Genomic DNA, 25,308 nt, shown 5'->3' on the forward strand with positions numbered 1-25,308 from the left:
TTCAATTATTCAAACAATTTCATGATGAAAAATACATTACATTACTCCTATACACACCAGATTTCAATTTGTTTTAAATTTATATAATGCTAAAGTTATTTCGTTGAAGTTTATCTGTGCGAGGGTGATATGTTTTCCTTTTTTGCGTTCGTATTATTTAGTCAATTTGTTTGTGATTTATTGAATTAATATTGTCCTTTTTAATTTTTTTTTAAACATTTACCAAATGTTACGATATCTGTTAGAGCAGAAGTGCATATATTGCTCCCATGTATAGCTATAATCTGTAGAAAGAAATAACTAATTTTTTTTTTATTCAGAAAGAACGGCTTCGGCCGTATTGCTTAATGTTAGGGTACAATTCAAATGATTGCGAGACATTTCCTTCTCGCAATTATGGAAGGACACCTTATTCCGGGTGTGCTCGGACAGTGCAGATATTATTCAATCCAAGTCCTTCTCGAATGGCCTATTTTTTCGTAGCAGGGGTCGAGATCGTGCAATCCGTCGTCGTCCATTCCAGTTTGTTTTGTGAAGTCCATTCGTGGCAGGGGTCGAGATCGTGTTGTACGTTGTCATCCGGCGAGAAATAACTAATTAATGTTGTGTATTTTATTCGTAGCTCAAATATAAGCGACGCGTCTACAAGATGCTCAACTTAGATGAACGCCAACTGAAAGCTTTGCACACACGTGCTAACCTTCGACGCTTCATTGAGTGCATCAATAGCGGTCAGGTGGAAAAAATCGCCAAGATGTGTGCCAAAGGATTGGATCCCAATTTTCATTGCCAGGAAACGGGTGAAACGCCACTTACTATTGCCACTGGTTCAAAGAAGCCGAACAAGCTACTGATCGCGCTCGTAAACGGTGGTGCTCTATTGGACTATCGAACCCGTGACGGCGCCACTGCGTTACATAGAGCCGTAGAACGCGACAGTCTAGAAGCGGTCAGGTAAGATAATAATTTTTCCAACATAACTGTGAATTTGTATTGATTCGTAATTTGTATTGTTGTGGTCAAACAGTTCGCATAAAATCGTTTTAATATATAAGACATTTTTTCTCGACTTTCTCGTTTGCTAGTCAACAATCTCATTACACATGGATTGATTTTATGTAAATAGATTTTAACATTATCACATTTGTGTTTCATTTTAGCACGCTTTTGGAATTAGGAGCATCTCCAAACTATCGTGATACGAAAGGCCTAACACCTGTTTATCTATCTGTTACGCGGAAAACAGATCCCAAAATCAGTGAAGTACTTTTACATGATCATGCGACACTAGGCATTCAAGACAGTCAAGGGTGGCAGGAAGTGCATCAGGTATGACAATTATTACAATTTCTTCATATTTTTTTATTTTTTTTTTCTCTTTTAAAAAAAAGTGATACTACCATGCAAATTATGGTAGCATTAAATTGTAGTCTGGGGTCTGTAATTTGTATTAGTATTGTTTTGATCTTTTAACTGATTTGTTGGTGATTGGGCATAAGGATTCTTAATGGGAAAATGAGAAGGAACTTTTAAAACTATAAATAAAATGTATCACTCCCCTTACACTCCCCCAGATTCGTAGTCGACATTTGTCTTCGATTATGAAAATGAATCCAAATAATCACTGTTTCTCATGTTTTTGTCATGTTTCATTCCTTTATTTTTATTTGTGGTATTTACTCGAATGATGAGTAAAATGAAACAGTGATGGGATGAAAGATTTATTGAATTCGCTCTTAAAAAATAGTAAAAACATTCTACTCTCTCAGGATGTATTCTATGATGGTTTAATAATGTTTTCCTTCTCCAAGAAAAAAGAGTCCTCAAAATATGTATTATCTTCCATTGCTTTCGGCAAACTACGTTGAAAGCAACTCAGTCAAAATTCTTTAGTTTCTTGTATTGTTTTTGTTCCATTATCTAATGATGCTCTTTTTTCTTCTCTTTTCTTTCTCTCTGCTTATTCTTACATCTTATTACGAAAAAATACATCACTCAAACACATACTTTACAACTACTTTCACAATCTACCTTCGACTGTTACGATTCCTTACTTTCGTCGACATTGTTGTAAAACAAACACTGAACAATGTTTGCACCACAATCAACTAAACGTTTCTTGGGAGCAACATTATTCCTATAAAACAACACGATCAACTACTTATTTCCCTCTAATTATTTCCATTTTTACCAAATCCTGTTCAACACTTGACCTTCACCTTTTCATTACCCTTAATGACTGTGGCGCGTGTGATATTGCGTTTGCGTGAGAGTAGGCTTGTCGGAACGGGTTAGTTCATCATTTAGAGCATTTATTGTTCTACGGTGCGGATATGGATGGTCAAAACGCTTCCGGCAATACGCCGCTGCATGTTTGCGCTGTTAACAATCAGGAGGCTTGTGCTAGAATGCTACTTTTTCGTGGTGCCAACCGAGGCGCATTAAACTATGCCAACCAGACGCCGTACCAGGTATACTATCACTTTACATAAATTAAAAAATATAATTGTTTCATCGTACGTATAATTTAAAAGTAGTTAAAAATGCATGCCCTGCTGATTTGTACATTTTGGAGTTTAAATAATTAGTGTGTTTGCAGAATATCAGCAAACCCAAAGAAATTAGCATTGTAGATTAGAATATGTTAAGATCATCATGTAATGAAACAATATGTTTCCCATTTGATTATATTGTCTTTTGAAATGAGACCGTAAATGAGCATTTATCGTTATTATTTTAAATATTATATTTACAAATTTTAATTATCTTTTATTTGTAGCCTCTTGTATATAAAATTTCTTCTAGACTAGTGAATAGATAAGTTTGTTATGTTTTTTTTTTATTATTTAGTATTAGAGTGTGTCTATTGTTTGTGCGTTTTTGGTTTACAATTTTTAATAATTTCTTATGGTCTTCTTAAAAATCTTTACTAACCATATAATGTTTTCCTATGTATCTTATTAAATTTCTTAGGTTGCCGTTATTGCCGGTAATCTAGAGCTGGCAGAAATGATTCAAAATTACAAAAACGAGGATATTGGTAAGTGGTATTAAAATAAAGACGAAAGCAAAATAGCAAGAAAACATAATATAATACAACCTTAGATACAAACATACTGTTAAAGAAATAATTGAAATAGGAATTGCTAACCAGAAACTCTGCCCAACTCGCTAGGCGTTCCTATTAAAGACGCATGTATTTTTCTGTAAAATACATATGTTACAAGCTTTCTTCATTTCAAACACTACAAACCAACACATTGCACATTGCACACATTTCACCATCTATCCTAAGTGCAAATTATTTGTTTATTTCGTGCAAACTGTTGTTGCATTTTCTAGTTCATCTTAACATAATTCATTTCTTCTTTACTTGTTTTGATAGTACTTGTTTCTTGTTCTGCTCGATCCTCCTACGCTCCTATCATTATCACCATCTACATCATCATCGCCTTTGTCATCATCATCATTCTTTTGAATGTTATTGACATGTTTCATCATGATTGTTTTTTGGTTAAAATTGAATCTACTATAGAATATTTTCCGATGCATTTAGTGCATTACTAGTTTTGGTTAATACTGAACTTTTTTCATGACGATCTGCATTAGATTTTTGTTGCATTTCGTTGCGATTTTGATAATACAATAACTAGAAACAGGTTTATTGGTATCAATATATGTCTGTAGGCTTTTGACTAATATTTTATTTTGTTTTAAAACCAGTTATGTTAAAATTAAACTTTGATTTTGATTAAAACAAAATATTTGTTTCCTTATGAACTCGATTCTTTATTAATTGCAATCATCAAAAAATGATACTGTTTTTTAATATTTTCATATAAAGAAGTAGCTTGCTGTTTAATTTATTTGTTTGGCTTGCAGGCGTTGCTTGATCCATGTATGTTTATAAAAAAAACAAAATACGTGTGAAATGATAATAGACTACACATTATGCACACATGCCAACCACAATAATTGTTTTTTGTATGCTCTTTTACATTTTTGTTGTTGATGTTCCGTGTTTAAACTGTTGTCTTTTATACGTTTAGGGTAGATTATTTTAAACATCTTTAACGTTACGTTATAATAAGATATGTTGACATTGAATTCAAAAGCGGATTAAAGCAAAATATTCGTTCACTATTCGCTATGGAAAATTAATTTATCAAAGGTTTACTATGTGGTTAAAGTGTTGTGGTTAACAAATGACAACAGCTGCAGTGCCGAATCTAAAATAAATATTACTTCTCGTCTACTAGAAGATTGAGCAATCTTCAATTATACGAGATCATTTGCTAGCAACAGACATAGCAAAAATTATGATACAAAATTTATGATTTAAAAGAAATGTGTGTTTTAAAGATTATTTTAAAATAATTATGATATGCGTAATATTTGAAGTGCTAATACATTTGCACTTTTCAGCTTGTATGCGCTTATTCAATTGAAAAATAAAATCATGATCAATGATCATGATCATGATCATGAAATCAATCACGAGCTGTTGTTAATACCTTGTTTTGAAAAAAGTTTCTACAATGTTTAATATACCTTAACGCTAACAAACTCTGTTCAAACAAAATCAAGGCTCTCAAAGATAACACAGATTGTGGCGCTTGTGAACTGCTTAGGAGATCGTTGAACCATTCTACTTGCAGTAAATCTGCTTCATTTTCTCGGGTGCAGATAGCTATCACTTGAACGCTTAAGTAGGTAGATTAGTTTATATGGCTCGACAAACATAACTGTTAACGTATTTAAGGCGTATTTCCATAGGTTTGATAACAGAAGAACACGTTATTGAACACGGGTTTGAGTTGTCACTGAACGGCCTATATTATGTGGATTATGTGGATGTTCTCAAAAATATGATTGAATCCTGCGTTTTTGACGATCTTAAAAAAAACTCCCCGAAACAGTCCAAAGAGCAATCCATACATGTTTTTTCCGTGGATCGAATCCGCGTACCGGGTATGCCCGTAATATATTTGATATTTTGATCTATTTGACCGTCTAATATTTTGTATCGGATTTATTAACGGTATAATCCCAAATTGCATTGATAACACTGTTCATTTGCACACTCTTCAACAATAATGGTTAATTTATCACGGTTATAAGTAATTTTCTTTAGATAACATTATCTTAATAGCTGTAAAATATCTTTTTGTCGTATTTGATTTCGACTTGTATTACAGTCACGTTATATGCAAGTAATACTGTGCTGCAGTGCCTGTTTTTCGTGATGACTATTTTATGCATTAATAATACGGATTATTGCCCCTTTTTTAACCAAACAACCGTCTATTACAGAGGCTGCCTCATTATGTTAGGCAATTTCGTTAACTTCGTGACGGTTCAATTGTTGGTTAAATGAATAACTCATTCTTCTGGTATTTCAAATAACAATATTCCTTGTTGAACGTTTTGAATGTTTGAAATACTGTTTAATGCAATCATGATGATGATGATATTTTAGCTGGGGAACAATTAATATAATACCTGAACTTGAGCAGCACAAGAAACCGGTGCTATTAATTTAGAAGCATTGGTCAAATCAAATCTTATAAATTAACTTCTACTCGCAGTCCCGTTCCGTGGACCACCACGATATAATCCCAGGCGTCGATCCGGGTTAGGCTGGGGATCGACGTTATCTCGCATATATGGTGGACCACCGTCCCCCTGCCCGTCCGAGCATCCATTCAGTTCTGCTAGTTCCAGCCTGTCTGAGGGTTCCAGCCATCGAAGCCATGAAGATGACATCAGTATCGTGACAGGTAAAACTATAGTAATAACAAGGTTATTTGACCGCTTAATTTCAACTACAAACTCTGAACGACAAGAAAAAAATGCAAGTTTTTCTTCGTACTGGGAATTTGGTTGTGAGATATCCAATTTTTTATTCTTGGGACCGGCAGGTGAGATAATACATATATAATCACCGTTATGTTCAAACGTTCGTTTGCGCAGTACTATCCATGGAGGAGACGATACTTCATGAATGTGAAAGCAATATTTTCATCGGTGTATTATTCTTACTACACATATTTATTACGAGCATTCTAATTCCTTACATGTCCTCATTTCTATCAGTGTTTGTTAATGTTGCATGAAGTGTTTTTAGATGGACTTTTTATAGAATTTTTTGAAAACTATTTAGCATAATTAGTTAACATTATTTTAAGCATTTCTTTGCCTTTGAAATATTCATTTCGAAACTCTACAACCAACTTTGCATTGCCTGTTTTGCCTCTTCATAAAAACGATCAGTTTAGGACATACTCTAGAATCGGTTTTTCAATTGAATGCCGTAGCAACACACATTTATTCATCAATACACTATACATTAAACAATTTTTTTTAAAGAAACAACGTATCGAACATATAATGTGATATCTATTGATGTAGTTGGATTATTGCTCCAGCTTTTAAAAGTTTTGTTTCTGCTTTTCTAACTGCAGATAAAAGCCTGGGAGATACAAGCGATATCATCAGCGACTCTTCTGGTGTCGGAACAAATTCTGACAGTGCTGCCTGCTCCATAGGTCATCCAAGCACAACTGTTGTTTGCATGGAAGGATACGATGCCGGGCTTTCAGGACATATACACATACAACCAGGCGATGTGATTGAAGTGGTCGGTTCCACCGACTGTGGTTTACTGGAAGGTTTTGTACGTGGTACAAACAAGACGGGTTTCTTTCCGGCCAGCTGTGTGCAAGAAGTGCAGTTTCGCCAGAAGAGTATTATAAACGTTTCCACCTCAACACCTCACCATCACTATCTGATAAATACTAGTAGTAATGAAATAGTCAGTCATAATCTACAACAACAATTGCATCAGCAACAACAACAGCAACAACAGCAACAGCAGCAGCATCAGCAGCATCAGCAGCATCAGCAGCAACAACAACAACAACAACAGCCATCTTTGTTTGAACAGCAGCAACACACTCAGCTTCATTATAACAGCCAAACAGCACCAAGAATGAAAAAATCGTAAGCATTTAACAATTCTAAATGATATAATTTCACTCACTAAAATGCGGCCTACGTGTTTTTAGAATTATTGGAGAGCCTCGGACAGTAGTGCTACATCGTGCCAAACGCGGTTTCGGATTCATTCTTCGAGGAGCAAAAGCTTCTTCGCCATTGATGCAGCTCAAACCATCGCCACGTTGTCCGGCATTGCAATATTTAGATGATGTTGATCCAGGAGGTGTGGCAGATATTGCTGGTCTGAAGCCAGGGGACTTCCTATTAGCCGTAAGTTTTTAGAGGTTATGGGTAAAAAGGTGGATACAAATTACCATTTTACGTTTATTTTACACACGATCTAGATTAACAGTGAAGATGTAACATGTGCATCACACGAGCACGTGGTTGATTTGATCCGCAATTCCGGTTCGCTGGTGTCAATGACGGTTGTTACACTATCACAAAATCTTATAAACTCTATGATGCTGGAAGCATCCGAGATAGGAAGTCAACATTCCTCCGGATCGGGCATGAGTACTCCAATATCATCCCGACAGTGTTCGACGCTTCCCCGGCGTATGAATAGTGGCCCACCGGGAAGTAACTGTAAGCAACCTGCGCCAATGCCTCCCCGTCGTGACCCAAAGACTACACTGAGCGTAGGACGAGCGCGGGCAAAATCGATGGTGGCAGGCTTAGAAGGTGGTGGAGAAAAAGGTACAGACGACGATGAACTATTGAGTGCGACCAAATCAACTTCCGCGGAATCGATTCATCAAGCACAGACTCAACTGTTGCAAGCACAACAACAGTGCCACTCGGCTATTGGAACACCCACACAGACAGGACCGGGTACGCCCGTTCAACCTCGTACAGCTAGTATCAAGTCGCGTCCAACATCTAGTCGAATAACGGCCGCGGAATTGGAAGAGCTATTCCAGCGCCAACAAGGGGCTGATGCAAACCGCTGTTCTATGCTAATGTCAAGCTCAAGATTCCAATCAACTGGATTTGACAGTGGTGCTGGTACACCGCCGATTTCACCACAAAAGGGACCGATCGTGTATGCCAGCGTTGCTGAAATGAAGCGCAAAAAATCATCCAAAGCGGGAATGGGCACGCTAAAAGGACGTCCTATACCGATACCCCAGGTCGGTTCGGATCTAAAACGGACCTTCCACAGTACACCTGATCTAGCATCAATGTCTTCGTCCAATCAGAACGGTGGATCATCGTTGCACTATGGAAGCAGTTCCGGAACTGGATCGCAGCTGGCAATCAACGCTAACGGGTGGTATAACACCGTTGGTCACAAGGGGCACCGATCTCAGGACGATATGCACAGTCTGCACATGTCCCTGCAAAGACTGAATCTTCCACCACCAAACCATCCACCTCCACCCCCGCCAGTGGGGCAAGTTGTAAAAGTGGATGTTTCTCGGGGCTCCGAGTATGAATGTCTTACCGCCTTACGGAAGCATATAGCCCAGAAAGCCAAAGTTCAATCCCAAGTGCAGGAAGCAGAAGTTATGTCCAGTTTCAAACCAGCATCGAATGCCAAACTGTACGCTTCCCCTCAGGATATTCGAAACGTTGGTTATCGTACGGTTAACGTCGCTGGGGCTACTACTTCACCATCACTCACGGGTTCAACATCGGCTGCTGGAAACAACAGTGCCTCTTCTTGTGGTAGTAATGGAAGTAACACGAACTCCAATGTGGAGGTAATGATGGTTTGTCACAAGACAATAATTAAGGAATTATTATACATATTTTTGTAATGCGTTTCATGTATTATTCCTTCTATTTGTAGCTCTGCAAATCTGGTTCACTTCGGTCAAATGCTAGCTCGACGATCAACATAAACTCTAGCGCCGTAACAGGTTCCGTAATTAATAACGTGACAACAGTAACGATCAGTGGAAATGGAAACGTTGCCACTAATAGTACGTCTTCAAATCAGTACGCTCAACCTGGTCGCCCGGGCGCAGATACTCAACAACAAATTGCCCAACCACAAGCACTTTATAAATCTCCACCTAATAGTGCACCTCCACTACCCGAGCCAGATTACAGTTTGAGTGAATCAGATCCGGATGAGGATAACTCGGTACGTTTGGTGCGTACGCATATTAAAACAAATGGAGATCTTAAAACACAAAATCCAGGAATGGCAGCCGAAACAAGTGGCAACAGTAACACAAGGTAATTGTGCTTGAATTCTTAAATTTTCAGGTTGGAATGCTCGCTAGTTGGAAGCTTTTATACTGCGAATCTTTTTAATGGGAAGACGCTAAATAGTCACACATTGACACTATTCACTTTAAGTGTCGATTTTAAAGGTTAATTTAATTTCAAAATTTTAAGATGTCAAAAGTTACACTTTTATTCAAATACGGATGCTTTACAATTTGATGCATTACTTCGACAGTTTATTCACAGTTTCACAATTGATTCATGAGAAATACAAAATCCACTATTATGTGTTATATATTTTCAGTGGTAGCTCGACCGGCTCCAGCTCTATGCCCCAATCATTCTCGGTGGAAGAAATACAGAAGATTCGCACGAAACTAAAATCGTCTAAATCGTACCCGAACGACTTCTTACGGCAACAAAACAGCCAGCCATCTCAACCGGGTGTAGAACACGGTGCATCGGGCGGTGTGCCTCACGAAGAAGGCGATAATTCATCGTCTGGTGTAAGCAGCGATCAAGAAATAACGATCACTTGTAACGATACAGCCAAGCAGCCAAAACCGTCATTCCCCAAGCAGATGGTTGGTACCACTGTTTTAAAGACAAATGTCACCACCTCTACCCTAGCAGCCGCAGGAACTGGAGCAAGTGGCTTGATTGAATCAAAAAAAGTGACATTGCATCTAGGGGCATCCGCCGATACGAAGTTGCAACACAACAACAATCTCACCGAACGAAGAAATGATGCTGCTGATAATGATGATGCTGATCAAGATGATAATGATAGTCCTAGCCCACCTGCGACTGGATTCCAGCGGCATAATTCACTCACCCGGAAACAGGCAGCCACCATTGCCGCAAATCGTGCGAAGGCAAACCAACAAAATATACAGCAACGGCATGCAGTAACGTTAGCTACCTTACCGCCCCCAATTGAGGCAGCCGACTCCGACGAAGCTGACACTTGGTCACATCCTCTTCAATCTTCAGGTGGTGATGGCGCCGCACAATTAGTCGAGGGTGCTGGCATGGTGGTTTTAGCACCACCTCCAGAATTTAGCGATTCAACCGTCAGCCATATTACTGGTCCAATTTCCGGTGGTGTTAGCATTAACGTGCAACCACATCACTCCCATCAACATACGCATCAGCATCATCAGCATCAACATGTACATCATCATCATCAACATACGGGAAGCGGCGGATCACTCGCGCTTGGTGGTCACAATCCAAATTGCAAGCGCGTCCGTATTGTTGGTGCGGTGCCGAAAGTAAATCGTATGAACAGTCAGTAAGAAAGAGTCTGATCTGTGTCAACCGAAAATTATTTGTCGGTAATGTATTTAAAGAACTGTAAAAAGACATCAAAAGAACATACTATATGACTTAAATTTAGTAACGTGATTACAATAGAAACTAGTTGTTTGGTAATAGTGATGTAAGCCAAAAATTTCTTTTAACTCATTCCTTCCTCCAGATGGATGAAAGGAATGGTGTTGAGATTAGTTTTTGTTTCACAATAATTCTGATTTTAATGTTTGCAATCAATTTGTTTGCAGGGATTGAATTATTTTTTTATATAAAATATGAAAGAGCATTCTTTATGCGTGCGTTTGTGCATAGTTTTACTCAATATTTTGCTCTTTCAGTGAATATTTTGTTTTGGGGTATGGGACTGAAAAATACAGGAATGCAACCAGATATCCTACGCACTCATTAATTACATTAATTAACAAAGTCAAATACGTGCGCCCAGGTAACTAGTTGAGTTGCTATTGCTTACCGAGCAGGCCACTAATAAGCACTGAGATGTGTAAAGAATCACAATTTTAAGACCCAATCGCGCTCCGCAAGCGATATGTATGTGCAGTTTTTTTAATAAAAGGTGTTTAAAATAAGTGTTTTAAAAGTGAAGTAGAAGCAGTCTTTTCGTAACAATAAGGGTGGCGTTATTGGTTGGTCAGCGCATACTCTCGAAAAAATATAACACAACGTTTAAGGGCAAAATTTAGTCGATGTATCACAAATAAAAGGCATCAAAGATATGTTTTGTGATAGCTACGATAAAGCAGCAACAAAGCATAGCACGATGTGACGATGCATTTGCGCAATGTATGCCAATCGTTTGACTCTTTCCAATCTCAGGCAAGATGAATCGCACTTTGTAACATTTCAGTTTGAGTAAACACCATGCTGTACACCATGTATTATTGAAACAATCGGAACCGAACCTTTTTTGATGAATCATAAAGCATAAATTAATTAATCATGGCTAATGACATGATACTTTTACGGGGTGGAATATATGGAGATAAGAAGGTATAACACAAACACACGTAATCTAAGCTAAATTTGTCTACACATGTTTCGACTGATTGGGCAGTCAGAAAGATGTAGTAACTTAGTATCGTAGTAAAACTCCCAAAAACAGCTGCACATTGTGTGTCGTTTTTGTTGAATTCTAAGTACTGCTGTAATCTTATGCACAGCATTTATTTTCGTTCGTCGCAAATTCATATCCTTTGCAAAGGTTTGTTTCAAGTAATGTTTTGATTTGAGGATAAACAGTGAATTAACATTAAAACAGTTTTGATATAAAAAATAGTCCATCACACACATGTATCGTGCAATGAGCCACTCGTTTATATATCTGCATGAACCAAACAACCCAAACAACAATAGGAAACATAATTACTATTCTGGGATATGGTAGGATCATAATCGAAGAAAACACCTTGAAATGGAAAACAGAAAAGAGGGAACTGCTAACTGCGCATCATTGTAGGGCCAAATTGATAAAACTCAGCTAGGAAGTAAAGAAAAGTCGTCACGTAGCGTAATGTAACATGGAAATGGGTGACATACATTGCGATATTTTGTTCTTGAAAAATTGCTAGGTAGTACGCCGGGAAAAGCGTAATTAAAACAAAACCGGAACTAATGTTTTTCTACATACATACATTTTAACGCGAACGTACCAAAACACACGTATTTATATAGCGAGGGAAGAGTTAGAATAGTGGTTGTCTGCATGCTAGGAATAATTATCGTCCCATTTTAGAAGACTCGATCATTCTAATGCCTATACACCACCATACACCATTAGCAAATGAATCGTAACGCGCTCCCCAGAACCTAGCAGAAATAGCTCATACAATGATTCATACAATTCAATGGAGGAATTCAGGTCGTTACAAAGTATTAGGGAAATTCGCTTTTTTATAAACACCAGCTGAGCACTTTTCTCACAACTGTATGACACAAACCGTACATGACGAAACAATTGGTTTGCAATTGGTCTTGCTTTCTATTTCCCTCCGTGACAGAGTCAGAGTAAAGGCTTCGAACTGAGCGCTCGAATGAAGCTTAGCGATTTGTAATGCAGTAGTTGAGATCGAATAGCAATAGCAACGAAATATACATAAACATAAAGAAAAAAGATAAACGAACAAACAAAAAGGTACTGCAGCGTGCTGCTCCGTCGTAGAAAATTGATAACCATAACAAACAGAACTTGTTGCGGAAAAATGCGTACGATAGTACTAAATTTTAATAAAAACCCATTTCTCATTGCATTTGCATAAGAAAAAACAAAAAGCATTAACATTTTGATCCCAACCGCCAATAGTGTATTCTGGGATAAAGTATATTCGTGTTAAAATTTCGGAAGTTTCCAAAGACGGCACAAAAGCAAACAGTTTAACAATATGGCCACATGGTAGAAAAATTAAAAACAGCATTCACTCGCTATCAGACCCACCATCCTCCCAATAAGGCAATGTGCGACATTACACAGGCAACAATCTCCTTGATACACAAGATTCACAACTCTTTGAAGTAAAAGCTATACACACACACAAATGAATATGTCAATGTTCAATTGCATATTCTTCCCCACATTGGTAAGATATTGAAATAAAAAATATTGATAAATAAATGCAGAAAATGCAATTCTTGAATCCGAAAAAATGCCATTAGAAAAAAATTGTACTACAAATTAGTAGCTGGCTCAATCAATTCAAAATGTATACTTTGTACGACTACGACTTCGTACGACTTAACAACATGACCGTCATGGGTTCAATCCCCAAATAGACCGCGCCGCCATACGTAGGACTGACTATCCTGCTATGGGGGGGAATCAATTAGTCACTGAAAGCCAAGCCCACAAGTGGGTACAGGCAGGCCTTGACCGACATCGGTTGTTGAGCCAAAGAAGAAGAAGATACTTTGTAGTAACTATTTCGGACGGTTTCCATGAATGTACTTTTGAATTTGGATGTCGTTCTTTTGTTCATAAAACCTTTATTCTTTAAAACGTGTTGAACGTATTCTATCAGTGTGGATAGTGAAGTATGGGAAAACAGCCTCTCCCACCCCTGATTAACAGCTACAGGAAGCTCCTAATACTCGATGCATGAGCGCTAGCATCAATAATGAAGGAAAAGTAGGCGCTGGTTGAAAAAGGTTTGAGAGCCACTGTTTTAATCACGCCGACAGTGTGCACAACACACGGTAATCGCCTACCCTTTTATTGTTTTATATAAAACGAAACAGTACAGTAGGTGACCGCTAACTGGATGTGTTTTAACTGGAGTGCTTTTTAACTGGAGGTTCGCTAACTGGAGTGATTCTCAGTTAACGAATACTTAAACGTCAAAACATGAAACATCCGGAATCTCATGAAGAGAAATTTGTCGCAAATGTGCATTTTTCAAACAAATTTAGGGTTTCTTGCCTACGTTTGCTATTAGTTTATGTTATTACACGAATTACTATACTTTATATCAATATAAATGAAAAAAAAGTTTGGTATGTTTATTCTAGTCAACACCGATCAAAACAATCAACCCATAGAAACGTCACTCCAGTTAGCGAACATTGTTCGTTAACTGGAGCTTGTTTACCTCTCAGTTAGCGGTCACCTACTGTATTATACGGACGTCACACGAAGCGTAAACTTTGGCGTAAACTGGATTTCAGCCATGCAACCCTGAAATCTTTTGACAGGAAGTTTACGCTCTCCCATACAAATCAAGCGTAAACTTTTTGAGTTTACGCCTCGTGTGACGTCCGTATTATACATACAAGTGAAGTGGTGAAATAATAATATTTCTTGAATGTTGGAGTTATTGCCGTTTTGCGTTTCGATTCATATTTAATCTCGATTAAATATGCTGTAAGTTGTAGGCATTTTTTTCTTACTATATTCTTCTTTGGATGCGTATCTTAAGACCGCCTTTGGTACGCATAACCAAATCGCCGTACAGTATCAGATCTTCCCGACGGTGGACTGATTCGATTTTGTAGTTTCTCACCACCGCCGATATCACCGCCTTCTCCTCAAGTGCACCAAACTTCTGTCCAATGCAGTTCCGTGGCCCGGCACTGAACGGAATATACGAGTAGGGATGACGATTGGTGCTGTTTTCGGGCAGGAAACGATCCGGATAAAACTTCTCCGGATTGGGAAAGTACTGTGGGTCTCGGTGCAATTGGTAGAGCATGATCACGGCGTTCGTTCCACTCGGTATGTGATGTCCTTCGATGTCCACCCCCGTAGTGAGCGTGCGCGATAGGATGGGAATGCTGGGGAACAGTCGCAAGCTTTCCTTGATGCAGCACTCCAAATATCTCATCTCGGACAGCTCTGCCATCGTTGGATGGCGCTCCCTATCTCCACCCATGATGCCGTCTATCTCCAGGAAGACGCGCTCCTGGATGGTTTGGTCCGTGCCGAGCAAGTACAACATCCACGCCAGTGCAGTGGCCGTCGTATCGTGTCCACCCAGTATGAAAGTGTCCACCTCTTCGCGTATGTCTGCATCGGATAGCAGCTGGCCATCTTCCGACAGCTCGAGCAATAAATCTAAGAAAGCAAGCTGTTTTCTCTGACCATGCGCCTCCTCGCTGTGTGGTGCATTATCAGCGGATCCAGTTTCCGACAGCATTGACTGCTTTCGCTGTCGATACATTTCACGGCGCTTTTGGATCATGCTGTAAGCAAAATCGTGCAGGATTTTCAAACAATGCTCGTGCTCGGTGTAAGCTTTTGTGAAGCGGAATATAAAATCAGAACGCAGCCAAAACTTCTGTAACCGTTCTAGAATAATTTCCGATATCCTACAAAATAGACAGAAATATGTAGCATTTTAGAGAGGGTCCTTTTTTTGTTTAGAAACTAAAGCGTGAAGATGTATACTTCTCATGTGCCTTCACGTATTCCGAATCGGACTTTTCCAACGCGTGTATGGGATAGCCCATGGCCGTTTCTATCAACGAAAACAATAGTAGGTAACGAAACCAATTAGAAGTGTTGTTTAAAACTTAAAACTTTATAACATAGCTTTTAAAAATTAGGTATATAAAGAAACATTGAAGGTTTAGATAATTTTGGATCAAATTATATAAATTATATATATTTAATATGTCCTAAAATCATAAAAACTCTCAAATTTAAATGATATGGGCACTGCATGATTGTAGATAGTAAAACCTGCGTTAGTTATTTATTCTTACCGCAAATAATATCCAGCGAAGTTAGCGTAGCATAGATCGTACAATCAAACCCTTCGGTGTTGTTAAGCTGTTTTTCCAGCTGCCGAACCAGAACATAGCTTTGCTTGTTCATAACCTCAACAAAGTTCGCCAGTATTTTAAAATGAAACGTAGGTGTCAGCATCTTACGACGCTGATGCCATTTGGCGGCATGACTCGTAAGCAGACCGGTACCAATCCACGGTTTAAGCAGATCATAATCGCGACCCTTTTCAATGTTCTTGGAGCTAGAGAGAATTCTCTATTAACAGTAAGAAAAACACACTTTTACACAGAGAACATTGTACGAAAGGCATATAAAGATAGCAGAAGATTGTGCAATACCTCAGCGGCAGTAGCTTTCGAAATGAGAATGTAGGGCTTCAGTCCGGCCCAGACACGATTAAATCCTTGCCTCCGTCCGTACAGTAACCTTGCGCCATTGATGGTACTGAACATTTCTGCAAACAAGAAACAATGTGTTGTTTAATTGAATATATTGTTGTTATGTTTTCTTAAAGTTGTAACTCCCCGATATTTCAGACAGTGTATTAACCTTAAGTACATATCCAAAAAAATCAGTGATAAAAGTACCTTGATATCAAAAATTGCTCATAAATTAAGGATAGGAATGAAATGTATGCTTTTTATGAATGTAGGAATGAAATGTATGCTGGCAACAGGAACCACAAAGCATTGGTTTTCTTCATTGCATGGTTTGAGTTATAGTTCATGTTGATTTATGGTTTTTCAACGCCCCAAACCATCTGCCAAGTGGCTAGCAAGATCTTTCCATAACCTCCAAATAGACACACCGGAATACCATTCGGATTATTGTTGCCTAAGGAAGTGTCTCAAGCAGCCCTCACCGCTTAAAAGAGTATGTTCTAGCAACTGGACAACTTCACTATTCAACCGAGTGTGAAGCTAGACGGCAACTAATTATTCAATTGAAATCATTAATTGAAGGATTTTCTGGGGATGCAGTATACGCTTTACGGTTGCGGGGTAAGCAGAATTATTCATAATATTTACATGTTTAGGCCATCGCTACCCACAAAGATCGCTATTAACAATGATAACAGCAAAACGGAAAAAAGAAAAAAAATATTATTTTGAAATTTATTCACAGTTTAAAAGTAGAAGAGCATTGAAATTCAACTCTAAATAATCTTGGTGTTTTTGAAAGTATGGCATGAAAAATCAATCGAGACGGGCAGTAGAAATGGCAGTAGGCTTGACACATTTCTATGGAAACCTCTTAACCGCTATTTGATGGTGTGTACAGTCGGAATTTAATAGTTTAACGCTTTTAACTGCCATGATTTTTAATTGAAGGCCATGGTCAGACACACCGAAAAACCACCGCATCGAAAACGATATGATAACCGAAAAATAATGCTTTTCAATGTCAATTACAAAAAAGCTGTGAATTGTTGAGCCCAAATGTGACAAAAAAAAAAACAATACAAAAAAATACTAGAACTAAACAAACGTTTGGATTTCGCTGCGACAATTGGTTGAACGAAATTGGTCAACCGAAAAACGAAGCGCTACGAAGCGTTACATAACACCTGTACATTTTTTCGTTACGGTGGTTTTACAGTGTGTCTGGCCTCAGCCCAACGCTCGATAGTTGGTTGACAGTGTGATTAAAAAGCATGCGTTTGTTTAGAAAATCAGGTTTACCAAAAAATCTCATGGCTCTTTACGCAGAATTTCAAATTTTTTGGTTTGAAAAACCTGCGAGCTATAAAGCACAAATTCAATAGTTGATATGAATGCAATTGAAGTTCCACCAGTGTGGTGCCACTGTTGTTTAGTTGCCAAGGTTATTTAAAAAAAAAACTAAGTTTAATTTCTACAGCGCTACAACCGAGCGCCCCATAGCTGGATGCAAATCTCCATACAGTGAGCCCAAAAAGTATTCGTCTACCTTAATAACTTACAGAAAAAGGCGAATTATGGCAGCAATAAGCATGGGTCGGTAGAAGTAATGATGATTTTTGTTAAAAAGATACACACAAGATTCTTTGTGTTTAAAGTCATTGTATAATTGTCTAGTCCGATCCATCCTTGAGTTCAGCTGTATAGCGTGGTGTCCTCAAACTATAGGGCTCTGTGCGAAAATTGAATCGGTGCAACGTAGGTTTACTAGAGTCGCGGTTCGTTGCCTCCCTTGGAGGGGAAATTTTAATATGCCTGATTACCGCACGCGGTGTTTGTTGCTTGAACTGCAATCTCTAGAACATCCGAACTTTGTGCTGAAAAGTTGCACAAAGTGTGTTTGAAGCCAAGCTGCTGAAACATGAGATTGACGCGCCTGAGTTGCTAAAAAATATCCCCATATACGTATCAGCCAGAACGCATAGACAACGTGCATTTCTACAAAATGAGTATAGAGGAACTTTAGCCTCATACAACGACCCTCTATTGACAATGTGTAGACAATTCAATTCTCATTTCGAATCTTTTAACTTCCATTTGATCACGCAGAGCTTAACATATGGAATCTAAGTAACAAGGGTCATAGTCTATGTAGTACCAGACCCTAAAATTGTCTAATCTAATCTAATAATATGAAAGTAGTCTATTAAAGATAGGAGATAGCACTAAATTAATATTTCGATGAGGAGCAAATCAGTGTAGCATATTGATTTACGAAAGGAAGGTTCACATTAAATATATGAAAAACTTGAAACTCTTGAATCTGCAAGGCAATGCATCTACAAAGTTATGGAGATGAATGAGCGCTTATGGCACGAAGTCTTAATCATTACCTTGCCAAATATGGATAAAATGCATGTTATCAACATGTTGAAACATGCTCAATAACCAAGCCAGAAACAAAAATGGTCAATCAATTCGAAGCAGTAATTATTCTAGGCAGGCCAAGACCGCAAAGCGGTTGTAGCGCCGGATAAGTAATTATTGTACAAAAATAATTAAAAATGTAGTAAATTTTGACTTCTCCTTCATTCTTGATACTTTTAAAAGATTAAGAACCTCTTAAATTATGAAAAACATTAACTTTATCTTTAAAATTACTATACTACTACTGTTGGAACCTTGCAGAAACGCTATTTGGCTGATTAATGCCATAGAGCTCATGACCAGGTTATTTAATACGCTGATGACCACCCAAACTAGTCGATTGACCTTTAATGACTGATATCAAATGATTTTAGAACCATATAGGACAATATTGGCGTGCTACATGGTCATTTTGCTATGAAATGAAGACTGTCCGGTTTTCAGTGGACCGCATAAATTTCATATGTTTTATCACATTTATGAATGGAGTTCCGGGATTTTAAACGATATCGGTCTGATTTGCAGTGACATAGCTAAAGAGTGTTCTCACCGATGGGTGAAAAAAGTTTCCCCGATAAGTGGGCTAGGGTGCCGCAAAGTCACATAATAGGTGAAAATATGAGGTGTCCGACTTTGGGTGGTCGCCACTGTATACAGTCAGTTCAAAAAGTATTCGTTTAGCTGGATATTTTACAGAAAAAGTCGAATTTTGGCCGCAATAGACATAAGGTGGTAAAAGTAATGATGAGGTTTAAGCAATTCATGTGTTTTGATGAGGAATCATCAATACCCATGTATTGGTAAAAAAAAACTTTTAATGGTTGCAATAACAACTAAATTATTTTAAAAACTAAAAACAGTTGTTTGATTGGCGCGCAAAAAATATTCGTCTATCTAGCTTTTTACTCATTTACGCTGGCCAAATACTACTAATGAACATGCATTAAATTTATTATTATCAATCATTTCTGTTGTTTCAATTGCACTTCGAGCGGTCAGAGAGACACTAAAGGCGGGGAAGTTGAAGGAATGGAACATGATGGCGAAAATCGTATCTTAATCCTATGCATAACCTATCCTACCCATTTTTAAAGGTTACAAAACATGTGGGAGGCCTCATTCCTTCATTTGATCAGCGTTTGGCCATTTTTCTGACACTAATTTTGTGTCAAACTGTCAACTAAGCAGCCATTCTTTACCATTTATCTAACGAAAGAAGCGGTTTAATGTCCACAAAATCAAATATAACCCAGGAATCAGTGCATTTTATGATGGCTAATAAGATCAGGAAAAGTTATGGGTCACATTTGGTTGATGGGTCATGTTTCAATTCAATGTATCTGGTCATGTTATGACTTGAACGCATGAGTTGTTACAAAAATGTTTTGTTTAGATAATACCATCCGACGAATGTGGCCAAATCTGGTAATCAGCATCAAATAATTAATGAATTCATTTGAAATTAGGCTCTACTAACATATTGAAACAATTATAACTCGTCAAGGTGATACCGCCGCCGTCCAGTAAAAAGAAAATAGTCTATTAAGATGCAGCAGCATAATCTCGCATAATGGTAGCACGATCGTATCATGATACTGGGGCTCAGTGAGGAAAGGTGAGCTAGAAAAATGAGTCAAATAGAAAGGAAACAAGATCCTGAAATATATTCTTCCATGTTTTATGTACTTTGAGTACCAGTTCGGAGAAATTGTGCTTAAACAGTACCACATGCTTCAAGGTTAGTAGAGCGGGAGAACATACATAGCATTGTAATTTGCCCAAAACACCAAACCAACCGAAACCAAACGATGAAAACAGTATAATAGACTCTCAATGTGATATCAGTTTTTTCAAAGGAACTTATCCACGTGGTCCGGAAATGCAATCTTTCTAACAGAGATTAATTGGAACATGTCTTGTTATAGTTGTAATAGTTGTCAATAATAAACAAGATCATGACATTTTTTGACATTTTTAACCTTTGTTGTCTAACGCATATTACGCCAAAAACCTGATAGACAAATACGACTGTTTTAGTTTTTTAAATAATTTAGTTGTTATTGCACTATTGTAATGCTTATTTTTTAGCAATACGTGTGCATTGATGGTCCCCTTGTCAAACCTCATCATCACTTTTAGTATCCCATGCCTGTTGCGGCCATAATATACCTTTTACTGTAAAATATTCAGCTAGATGATTACTTTTTGGACTGACTGTATGTAATACAAATTTAGTGACGAAAGAGTTCTTAAGGACCAAAGTCTCTTTAAATAACTTTTTATATAATCAAATGTACTCGTTGTCTCGAGCTCTATAGTATGTAAACTTTCAATTTAATTATGAGAATTCATTCAGGATCAAGTTAAGTTTGGCCATAGTTTCGTTTGTGAAATTAGTCAAAAGTGTTACTTGTCTCTTGCAATAAAGTCGGAACTCACTGGTAAGGATTCGATTGCGTACTAGTGGATTCACACTCGATAGTTTTTTTGACAGACCGCAATTGTGATGAACAGAAATAATCTAGAATAATTTTGTTCAAAAGCTTTGTGAATATTACCCGTTCTACAATAGATTGAGCTAGTAGCTTCTATTTTAGTTGAAATATGTTTTCATATGTACAAGGACTTCAGCTATGTGTTGGTTTCAGCTATGTAAAGTAATTAATTTCCACATATACTGAAACGAAATGAGCATGTAAACTCAGATAAATGTGTTAATTGTAAATTTCGTATAAATGAATGCAGATACCACCTTTTCACCGCATCATGATTTTGGCTCGCATCTCACTTTCATTGGACCAGGATGGCCCAACACCGAAGCTGTGAGGCAATGCTCTGAGGCAAAATAACCTTGCCAGTGTGCTTTAATCTCCCAAAGCTCAAGGTCGTGCAACACTTACTGCTGCACACATAAACACACTTGTTTATTCATTATTCATAACGGAAGTTACAGCAGTTATGAGTAATATACCTTAAACATTACATTGGCAAGTATTTATACGGAGTTACCTTTCTTGCACCTGAACGTTAAAGGGCTGAATGGGGCTGTTTGACCATTCGGTTAGTTTAATACCAAATAACCGTTACAAGCGCACATGAAAGCTGTGTACCATCCACAATTGATGATTACTACGGCATCACCCTGAATCTCAAGAAATCCCCAAACAAAAATCATTACAGGTCCTTTCACTTTACACCTTGTGCAATAATGTAAAAAACATAATCGGCTTTTGCTTCCTTTCATTCACTGCCTCCCGCTATCCTTACCTCACCGCCAGAATGCAAATGCTTCTGTAATGCGAACAATTGTTGTAAAACACTTTTGTATGGCTCTATTGTAAACAACATAACATGCATCTAACTATACATTTGGAACAACTTAAATTGTCGGTTATCATTGGAAGATATGTGAGAAATGATAAAGTGGGATACGATAAGAGAATGAAGGAGTGAACGAGTCGCACAACATATCGAAGGGGTCTACGCCTGTTTTACCTTGGTACATTTGATTGCTGGTGTCTCAGTTTATGAGCTGGGCGGCTTTACCAGATTTTTAACATTTATACTTTTAACTGGAACCACGACCAGGCGATCACTGCTGTACGCATATGGCTGCGACGCAATTTTGCGCACATGGTGTACACAAGTTTATGGCTGGTAGGGTTGTGTCGTTGGTAGGAAGGAAGCTTTATCATCAAAGCAATCGGGTAACGGGTCCCAAGATCGTTGATCCATCGGGTAACAGTAGTATTTTGCGAAGCGGGCAATCTCAACAATTTTTCAAGGTCCTGATGAATTTAATGCCCCTGACCGAGCAAAATCCTCATGGCGTTGCACTTAACAGGAAGGATTGGAGTAATCATTGCACTGCCAGCATTGCATTGCATTGGTTCTTTAATTGCAGTACTGGTTTTAGTGATCCAAACCACTGGCTGTTTGATACTATTTGATGAAACAACGAAAACTTGATTTGTAAAGATTTGTCAACAATATCAAGTACATTTTGCTAGTGTAATTATTAGCTTAACATTGCCACACAACTCGCAGAAAGTTATTTTCTTTTTTGTTGTTGTTGCACCAAACACTGCGTCGTAATTTCAGTATTTCAGCAAGGTGACGTTATTGGTTTTATTTTTTTCTGTTGAAAGAACCTCCTCGTTAGTGATCTCATTAGGCATTAGTTAAATAATGGGATCATCAACTTGTTTCGTAAGGCTTAGGCCGATGCAGCCTGAAAGGTGCCGATCATCATTAGTCACACCTGATGGACGCACTTCCTCCCATGATGCTTTATCACGCAGGTGAAACGTATGAGAAAATGTTTTACCACTTGGTTGGGCCAGCCAAATTATTGCCTCTTTTTTAAGATTCATTTATTCACTGTGAACGAGAGGTTTGAATTAGACGAAGCTTTATCTTTTTACTTGTAGCTGAAGCTATTTGCATACTATTCTATAAATCATGATGATTTATTTGCTCCTAAACGTCTTTGAAAAAAGGGCGATTATTTTTTCTAACATGTTGTGAATGTATGTTTTGCGTTGTTTGGGGAAGGATGTATAAAAAAACCTCACCACCTGCAGTTTTGTTGTTCATTTTCGCAGTTACATAATAATGATGCTTCACTTTGGGTATACAAAATTCTTCACGTACCACCAGCATTGAAAATTAATAAAATAAACAATTTGTTAGCGTACAAGGTTTCGCGAAAGAATCTTACATCCTGTTATCGTAATGTTTACGTAGACTGTAGAATAAACTAAGTTTTTTGCTCTATTTACCTACGATGACAAACCAAAGCGAATAATAAGGGACAATGGGATTTTTTTTGTTATGATTCTCAGACTGCGTTATTCCTCCCACACATCAATCTATTTTGCATAATTCACAACACCATGCCAACCAATTCATTCTTCAGTTTTTCTGCGCATTCTGGCGGTGGCACCGATAGGCAGTTACAACTCACGCTAATTTGCTTACCATCGCGATCAACCAACCATTGCAAACTGTTACCCAGCAAAGGTAACGCAGGAGGGCCTGGAATACGATTGATGTGTTTGGCGACCTCCGCTCGCTGACGGTAGAAGATAACGGTGGAAGCTGCTACTGTCAGCATCACTATCCAAGCAGTCGGGGACAATAGCTGAAGTGCATTTGGCACGAGATCACTCCACAAGATCGAACTCATCGCTACAATATTGATGTGCTTCCGTTAACAGAAAATGCTATTATTTTCTTTTATAGAGCCTTTTCAAACAGTCAAATAAATCATTTACACCATTCACACTATACATTCAATTGATCCTTTCGCACTGAATATACATTTGGGGAAGGACTTGTCCAGCATCCACTTTAAACTCTCCTCTTCAGCTCACTGTCTTAATCGTACTAAACGTTGCTCAGCATCTCGTCGTTGCCTTTATATTGGCGTTGCCTCTTGCTTCAGCACCATTGGCGCACTCGCGGTAGTATACGACAGCGGAATCGTGAGCATGACCATCGGGTGAGCAGCATTATTATTATTTGAGAAATGGGTGAAAATGGTATAAGCAAACGAAGCTGCTCAATGGATAATGTATAATTGTGTGTGTGTGTGTGTGTGTGAGAGAGAGAGAGAGAGAGAGAGAGAGAGAGAGAGAGAGAGAGAGAGAGAGAGAGAGAGAGAAATACAGAGATAGGGCAGAAAAAAATATCTCACCTACAATGATAAGGATTGTTTGGTACACTTTTTGGTTTCCTTGAAATTGGATAGATCTCTCATGGTATAAACAAGTTTTAGAAATTGGTTTTATTTAATCAAGCTCTGGACACAATTACACCAGCAGAGAGAAAGACACAACTTCTGTATCATGCATAATTACCCACAGCTTTCATTATCGATGCACAGCTTAGCTACAGTAATAATTAAATGAGGATGTTGCTAACGGTTGGCAAATCCTGGCTGCAAACAAAAGCTGATAAAAGATGATAAAAAAGTTAAAATTGTCCTGTTTTATTTCGTGTATTCGTTGGTAAGTTGCATTTGCACCGATTTATTTATAATCAACTTCTACTCCTAACGTAATTACTTGTTTTTGGTAAATACAAAAGCAGCAACAAATCGAAGGAATTGTGTCCTTTATACATATTACGTTGAAGCAGAGAAAAATGAAAACCAGAAAAGTAAATTGATAATAGGAGGGTACTGGTTCCTATCGCAAAGGGGGTTTGCTGATCGACTTCTTTTGTAGTGGCGCCATCTATTATAGAGTAGCTGTACTATATGCATTTTGTGCTTGCGGTTGCATGTTCATTTGCTCTATTTTGCTGCAAAGAAGATAAGACTTTTTTTTCAATATATTCCCAAACTGTACATGAGTCGTATTTCCTATTAAATATGACGTTTGGTTTGTGTAAATGCGTACAAAAATGTTCAAGCAACAAATATTCCTGCAAAAAATCTATTGGTTTGTCTTGCAGCAAAAAATGATCTTGATTGGTCTTCCATACGACTTGATAACAAATGATTCCCTATCATTTTCATACACGCAAGCCCAATCGAATAATTTTTAATGTAAATTGCTCAAAACAGCGCACAGAAGCCCTTGTTTTGAGTGAAAAGTTCTAAACAGAATGCCAAACCACCGATATCACTACCGAAACAACCGATGTCCTTTGTTACGGTTGCAGACACTTGATTCTAAACCAAAGATATCAAAAGGAAGCTCTAATATAATCTTTAATATAAGTTTGTTGCTAATAAAATAAGTAAGTAAAGATAGCGCTGGACAAATTCAA

At 37.9% G+C, this 25,308-nt stretch overlaps 2 protein-coding genes across 15 annotated transcripts in view; one reads left to right on the forward strand and one right to left on the reverse strand.

Moving 5' to 3' along the window:
* The window catches only part of LOC1272635 (uncharacterized), a 43,670-nt gene extending 30,553 nt beyond the window's left edge, over positions 1–13,117 (forward strand). For 8 of the 14 annotated variants that reach the window (XM_061660271.1, XM_061660275.1, XM_061660269.1 and 5 more), the window contains 10 exons: positions 623–954; positions 1,161–1,329; positions 2,277–2,471; positions 2,974–3,040; positions 5,589–5,780; positions 6,465–7,002; positions 7,068–7,269; positions 7,344–8,705; positions 8,795–9,186; positions 9,482–13,117. In XM_061660271.1, coding sequence (XP_061516255.1) covers positions 623–954; positions 1,161–1,329; positions 2,277–2,471; positions 2,974–3,040; positions 5,589–5,780; positions 6,465–7,002; positions 7,068–7,269; positions 7,344–8,705; positions 8,795–9,186; positions 9,482–10,475 — 4,443 coding nt within the window. In that variant the 3' untranslated portion in view covers positions 10,476–13,117. The remainder of the gene's footprint in view (positions 1–622; positions 955–1,160; positions 1,330–2,276; positions 2,472–2,973; positions 3,041–5,588; positions 5,781–6,464; positions 7,003–7,067; positions 7,270–7,343; positions 8,706–8,794; positions 9,187–9,481) is intronic. The other 6 variants (XM_061660281.1, XM_061660278.1, XM_061660280.1 and 3 more) reach the window with 3 other exon arrangements.
* A 348-nt stretch (positions 13,118–13,465) lies between these two features.
* On the reverse strand, positions 13,466–23,988 carry LOC1272634 (cytochrome P450 4c3). The gene is made up of 5 exons (XM_559040.4): positions 23,512–23,988; positions 16,063–16,178; positions 15,700–15,979; positions 15,383–15,452; positions 13,466–15,303 (listed from the first exon to the last, which is right to left on the reverse strand). The coding sequence occupies exons 1-5, from the start codon at positions 23,717–23,719 to the stop codon at positions 14,385–14,387; spliced, it is 1,593 nt and encodes a 530-aa protein (XP_559040.4). The 5' UTR covers positions 23,720–23,988; the 3' UTR covers positions 13,466–14,384.
* Positions 23,989–25,308: the final 1,320 nt, after the last annotated feature.

The sequence above is a fragment of the Anopheles gambiae genome, chromosome 3 (assembly GCF_943734735.2).
Source record: "Anopheles gambiae chromosome 3, idAnoGambNW_F1_1, whole genome shotgun sequence".
NCBI classification, from domain to species: Eukaryota; Metazoa; Arthropoda; class Insecta; order Diptera; family Culicidae; genus Anopheles; species Anopheles gambiae.